The sequence below is a fragment of the Macadamia integrifolia genome, chromosome 3, assembly GCF_013358625.1.
Source record: "Macadamia integrifolia cultivar HAES 741 chromosome 3, SCU_Mint_v3, whole genome shotgun sequence".
NCBI lineage: Eukaryota > Viridiplantae > Streptophyta > Magnoliopsida > Proteales > Proteaceae > Macadamia > Macadamia integrifolia.
Window position 1 is genome coordinate 30,129,595 of NC_056559.1, and position 6,401 is coordinate 30,135,995.

The window sequence follows — 6,401 nt, forward strand, 5'->3', positions numbered from 1 at the left end:
GTGGGAATGGAACCTCGAGAAGCACTGGTGAGAGGAAGATCCTTGGCCCCTCTTCATTCTCTACAAGGGTCTCTGCCCACGTATCTTACAATTCCTGAATAGTAGCAGTCAGCCTAAGGGCTGGAATAAGAGGTATTGCATACCAGGCTGCTTCGAAGGAAACCCGTCGCTATCCTTTTAATGTTCTGCAATATCCATCTTCTAGTCAGCCGCCGGGAGGTTTACACCTATGACCTTTGATCGGAACAACGCCACATGTGATGCTTTGAAAAATCTGTTTTTCTTTAGAGCTGCTTCTGTTGGCTGAACTTACCACATCTGCTTAAGCCCTATCGTCTGGTTCAGAAATGTACCCATTGCTCCCCGCTAACCTCTCTCAAGCATGATACAGATCCTATCCAAATTTGAATATAGGATTTCTTCTTAAGATCCAAATTCATTTAAATGATCAAGGTTGGAGCAGTTCTCTTACGTATTCTATTTTACGCCCTAGCCTCTTCCATCATTTCCATAATATATCAAAATCCATTCCACTGAATTTTCTGTCCCTTCTGAAAGACCTTGCATCACAAGGGGGTGTTTTGGATAGCTATTTTATTCTTGTGGCAGAATTTTTGGTACGCCGATGTCTCATGTCATCCTTCCCAAATGTCTGATAGTGTGCTCTACAAGATTAATGCTTCAATCAATTCAATCTTTTCTTCGTTATCATAAATTAAATAAGATTAAATAATTCAGGAAAGACAAAAGAAAGGAAAAAAAAAAGGGGAGGAATTTTAAGTCAATCCTGTCACAACAATCCTACTACTGATGATGGTATGACGAGCAAACCATTATACAAGGTCTGTCTTACTCTCAAAGCTTCAATGCTCAAGGATATGCAACACATGTCTCAATCTTGTCAAGCCTCACCTCGACATGAACCTCAGCATCTTTCGTGACTGTTGCATGCTGTCTATGATAAGAGCATGACAAAAGAGCACAATTAAAATTTGGGATATAAATACTTACTTGTTCTTCTAGTTCTTGCAAATAGGCAGCTTTCCTTTCAATCCTGTTTCTCAGTCCAATACGTTCTCCCTGCATTAATTACATTACAGAAGATCACTGCATATTAGAGCAACAGCACCCACAGATAGACTTGCATCCATTACAGATGAGTTATAAAAAGTAGTGGTTAAGTCAAACCTTTAACTCTTCAATATCATTCAGGCTAGTGCGAGACAGACCTTTCCACTGTATTTCTTTTTTGCCCTTATCCTTAGAAATAATATCCATAGCCATAAGAACATTCAGGGCATCATATACCCTACGGCGTATATTTTTCTCATCGTATTGTTGCTGTTGGCCAAAACAAATAGTTTTAAGGTAAACTTTATATTTATAAAAAGACAATGGGTGACATAGATTTTGCTGGCAAGGGCTAGTAAACTATACAATTATGCCAAACATCTTTCCCATAAAAGGAGAGTGATTTGGATCTATATTTGATTATTGGTGCTAATATTTGAAATGTAAAATCAAATATTTCATGCAAATCTCATAGCAATAGCTAATCAATGATGCAGTTTAAAGATTATACATAAAGGTCACCATCAAAAAGGGAAAAGGCTTATGTCTTCCATACCATCAGTACTTTAAATGTTCAATATAAGGAAAGCAGAACGCTCTCATCCGCAGTAATGTTGTGTTACCTGGTCTGGAGATGCAAGACTATTGGTAGGATCAGAAAATTCAGCCACAAGTTCGTCTGCCACCTGGAAACACTCTTACCACTTAGGTTAATGTACCATCAGAGAGAAAACACTAAATATGGATGTGTGCGGAAGTTGGAAGCAATTAAGCAAACAACAATAAAAATGTAAACAAGAAGAACACCTCAAAATGACATGGATCTCAGGCACTGACTCTAGATATCAGGTCCAAGAAATGAACATTTGTTAGAAAAAAATACTGAAAAGATTCAGCATAATAAACATATTGTACTCCAGCAATGACTGAAGCGATAAAATTATAGAACAGTTGAACAGGATCCTGGGAACCACCCCAAGTAGTAGGCAGAAAACTTAGTGAGTTGAGAAGCTCCTGCAACTGGCACAGCTAATAGACACTTGTCTGAAGAAATCAAATAAAAAGTAGAACCAAATCAACCAATGCATAAAATTCTTTCAAGTGGTAGGCAACATTCAACTTCTTGGAGTACAAGCAGGGTAGTGGTTAGTTGCCATAGTGGTGGAGCTAGTAAAGGCATGTCAGTGGTATCAAAACTGAACTTCACCAATCTTAGAAATGCTCTGAGTGAGTAATTCAAATAATAGGGTTTAAATTGAAAACATAAACCAGGCTTGCAGAAACGGAAACGTAAGGGAAATTCTATGTTGATATAATGGATAAGTTCAGAGAGAAGTGAACAATGGCAGATGTCCCACAAACATCCATTCCTTGGATGCCCAGATAAGGAAATTACCTCAATGACAATTTAGTTAAACTAGGTGTCACTTGGAGTTAGAAGTGCTATGGAGAATTTGGATCTCACAATAACTTAGACAGCAGTGGAGTTGGGTTTCTTTAAGTCTGGACAGAACCTTCCTCTATGTGATGCCATATAGCACAAAACGCCCTGGAGTAATAAGATTTCCAAAACAGAGCAACTCAAGTTTCAAACTGAGATACTTCTTCATAAGGATGTTCATATTCGAGGTAGTAACCTTCTGTCCTCCAGCTCAGCTTTCACTTGGATAAGTCAATAAAGATTATTTCTTATATTATAATCATAAAAGAAAAAAAAAAGTAAAGACCTATGCACTATTGACTATACAAGCCCAAAAGCTATAGAGTTGGAGATAACAGTATACAAAGAAGGATAGGAAGTTATTCCAGATATTTGCAGCCACTGAATTCATCGGAAGAGTAGCCCACCAAAGACTTCTCCTTTTCAATGTGATACATTTCCATATCAACAACAACAACAACACATCTTAGCCTTATCCCAACTAAACGGGGTTGGCTTCAAAAACCTTGCTGTTCGGTTGTTCCTCTCTTTCCACAAATGTCATGTTTCAGTCCCTCGACTCTACTTGAATACACTTTGTTTCTTCCTCCCAATAGCCAAATGGAATTTGTCTTAGAAAAATAACACTGATGTTGCTAAAACTTCCACTTCTCTCCACAAGCATGATGGGAATGGTCAAGAAAGATCGATGGTAAATAGGGAATGCTGGCAGGAAATAACGTTTACATCATCGAATAAGTATTTATCCTTCCACATTGATAGCCTCATTTTCTCCATAACCCTGCTCCCACATAGAATTCTTATACGGGCCTATAATGGAAGTCAAAGGAAAAGAAAACGAATACTTCCCACTTTAAACTGAAAGCCATCTCAAAACTTCTCAAATTCAAACACCACATATACTTCATTTGATACACACTCTTCCACATTGACACTGCCTCAAAGCACATCCACACACAGCTTTGGAACCCTAGCTAATGAGAAGCCCCCACAAAAAGCTATAGTATCGCTATCATCTGCAAACTAACATGAGATGTAGGTCAGTTCGAATTGGGTTTAGAGAACCCTTCAACAAGACCTCATTCCACTGACGTTTTCATCACTATGCCCGAACCATCATCCACTACTTAAGAGAAATAATAATGAAGAGATTGGTTCTCTGTCGCAAAGTTTCTGCAGCTTTGGCACTTATTTGAAACACTATCTATATCATATAAATGAATTGAAGGTCGTCCTTTCATTTACTTCCTCCATTTTTCTTCAAATCTCATTCGTTACCCTTTTTCTTTAAGAAATTCCAACAGTATGTGGTTATACACGTTTTCAATTTCAAAGCTGCAAACCAACCCAAGAATACCATTTCTTAATCTCAAGTTCATAGTTGAATTTCCTATTTAAACTCCATCTATATTGGATTTCAATAAATGACAAGCACAAGGCACGGGACATAATTCTTAACCGTCTAGTAAACAGGAAGTTCATGCTAAACCAAATGAGTATAGAAAAACTTTCATTAAATTGACCAAAAATTAAAGAATATTAAGAGAAAAAAGTTGAAGACGACAAAAATATATGTATAATTTCAGAAGCCACTGACCTCATTGTAGGTGGTTCTACCCTTGTTTTCGACTTTCTCACAGACTACAAACAACCCAAAGGTATGATAAAGACATGAAATTAGTAAGAAATAATCAACAATGAGCCTACAAATAAGAAGTCATCCCATGCCAGAGCCAGACCAATATTGGTAGTAAAAACACAAAAATTCATTGCTGAAGTGGAACTTTACGATGGAATAAAGTCTTTGTGATCCATTTACCACCTCAGAAAGAAAGGGCCCATTAGGACCTTAAGAATCCAAGCCACCTAGAATTGGTTCGGTTTTATGTCAAATCAGGCGACATTGATCATGGAATTTCACACATTTGTCTACATATCCAGCTCCCACTATCATATGAACCGAAACCTCCAACAGAGCGGTGGATGTTTCAATTCTGACAAATCATGAATACAAATCATTATGGTCAAAATCTGAACACTTTTGATTAACACAACTCTTAGCCTTATGTTAAGCAAATATCCTAAAATCATGGGAATTGACATTTTCATAATCCAAATTGGCAGTAAGGCCTTGTCTGTTCCATTGTAAAATTTTCCTTGCAAATGTTATTCCATTGATTTTTTTCTTATTTTTCATTGTTATTTTTTTGCATTTTACATCAAAACAAACTGTGGAAAATCCTATTTTATAGGAAAATACTCTTCCACCTTTTTACATGGAAACAAACCAAAAGAATCAAGAATAGCGTAAGAGAAAAAAACCACCTTTCATGCTGAATTGGCGGAGTCCACGACCACTCTTGTCGGCACCAACCGCCCTTTGACCTCTCTTCCTTTTCTTCCCACTGCTTAAAATTCATAGATCAGTTTAAACTTCTTCTTCTTCTTCTTCTTCTTCTTCTTCTTTTTTGGTGCGGGTTGGGGGGGGGGGGGGGGGGTGTAGTCAAGCTAGGGATACAGCAACGCAGATAATGGATTATATCCAGTTACAAAACATAAACAAATATAAGCATAGAAAGTAAGAAGAGAATGCTTCCTGATTTCTTCACTGCAACATTAGGGATGGTAGAGGACGAAGGACAGCAATGACCAACTTCATGGCATCCCAAATTTGATGTATCTTCAACAATCAAAATAATAATTCAACAACTCAGACCATTAAATACAATTTAAACTCCAATTGTTTTTCCAAACTCCCACCGGAAACAAATTCCACCAAACATGAACTCAATTTTATGAATTTCCATGCAATATATTTTCAAGGAAAAAAAAAAACTCACACAACGCCGCCTTGAGATCCAGCGTCATCCTCACGAAGATCGAGATGATTCAATCTGATAAAAGTGTTCTCACTGGCGGTGGTGGCCATAGCCTGCTCACTCCGGTTAGATGGAGATCCCGCACTTCCACTGGTGGAGACCGATTGACCAGAAACACTGGTTCCCCAAGACTTCGTAGTCCCTCCTCTTGAAATGCTGCGCCGGTTCTTCTCCCCATCTTCCAGATGATTTCCGCCAGTAACAACCATTCCTGCCAATTTCCCTCCAGAATCAACCCAAACAAAAAAAAAATATGACATGCGAGAACTACATAACCTAAAAATTCAACAAAGCCAAATCTCCGCTTGGGAGCAAAAACCCATACTAAACTGCCATTATTAAACCTTTTTACTGGAAAACTACGTCTGTACATGAAAAGGCCTCGAGCATCAGTCACACACCTTCTGTTACAGGATCAAACAGTAACCGCCAAATGGGTCGTCTCTCTCTCTCTCTCCCTTTCTGTCTCTGTGCGTCTGCGACAGATGTAACAATATGCAGTGAAACACGAGAGGCAGCAGTAAACAACCGGCGGCCAAGGGCCAACACAGAAAAAACCTTTTAAAGCAACTAGAAGGATGGAAAGAACACACACGGGTTCAATACTTTCGGTCAGAGTATCAGGGAAAGTAAGGAGAGAGAATAAAAGAGAGGGAATGGGCGTTTGGATGTTTTGTTTCATCGTTCGTCCATATGGACCCCTTCGCTGGACCAACCAGATTATCTAAATAAGAACCCTAAAGTCCCAACTCCCAACCCACCATCCGAGTAAACATCTACTCCCTAAAGAGCCGTTAACATGACATTGAGTTCCAAACACGATTATTTTTACCTAAAAAACAAAAAAGTCCCAAACACGATTAGACATGATTCTATGTATCGGTGTCAATTCTAAGTCGGCATCACTAGACCTAATCGAGCCCAACGTGTTTATGGTTTGACTTGGACCGGCCTGATTAATAAATATGTTGGGCATAAATATAACCCACTTATAAATAGGTAGTAAACGG

At 38.4% G+C, this 6,401-nt stretch overlaps 1 protein-coding gene across 2 annotated transcripts in view; it reads right to left on the reverse strand.

The window, feature by feature from the left end:
* The window catches only part of LOC122074772 (transcription factor-like protein DPB), a 12,320-nt gene extending 6,228 nt beyond the window's left edge, over window positions 1-6,092 (reverse strand). Inside the window, exons 1-7 of one of the 2 annotated variants that reach the window (XM_042639736.1) lie at window positions 5,793-6,092; window positions 5,353-5,602; window positions 4,838-4,917; window positions 4,110-4,153; window positions 1,695-1,757; window positions 1,189-1,341; window positions 1,012-1,080 (exon numbers count right to left, since the gene is read on the reverse strand). In XM_042639736.1, the coding sequence (XP_042495670.1) occupies window positions 1,012-1,080; window positions 1,189-1,341; window positions 1,695-1,757; window positions 4,110-4,153; window positions 4,838-4,917; window positions 5,353-5,600 (657 nt within the window). In that variant the 5' untranslated portion in view covers window positions 5,601-5,602; window positions 5,793-6,092. Of the gene's footprint in view, window positions 1-1,011; window positions 1,081-1,188; window positions 1,342-1,694; window positions 1,758-4,109; window positions 4,154-4,837; window positions 4,918-5,352; window positions 5,603-5,735 lie in introns of both variants that reach the window. The other variant, XM_042639735.1, reaches the window with a different exon arrangement.
* Window positions 6,093-6,401: the final 309 nt, after the last annotated feature.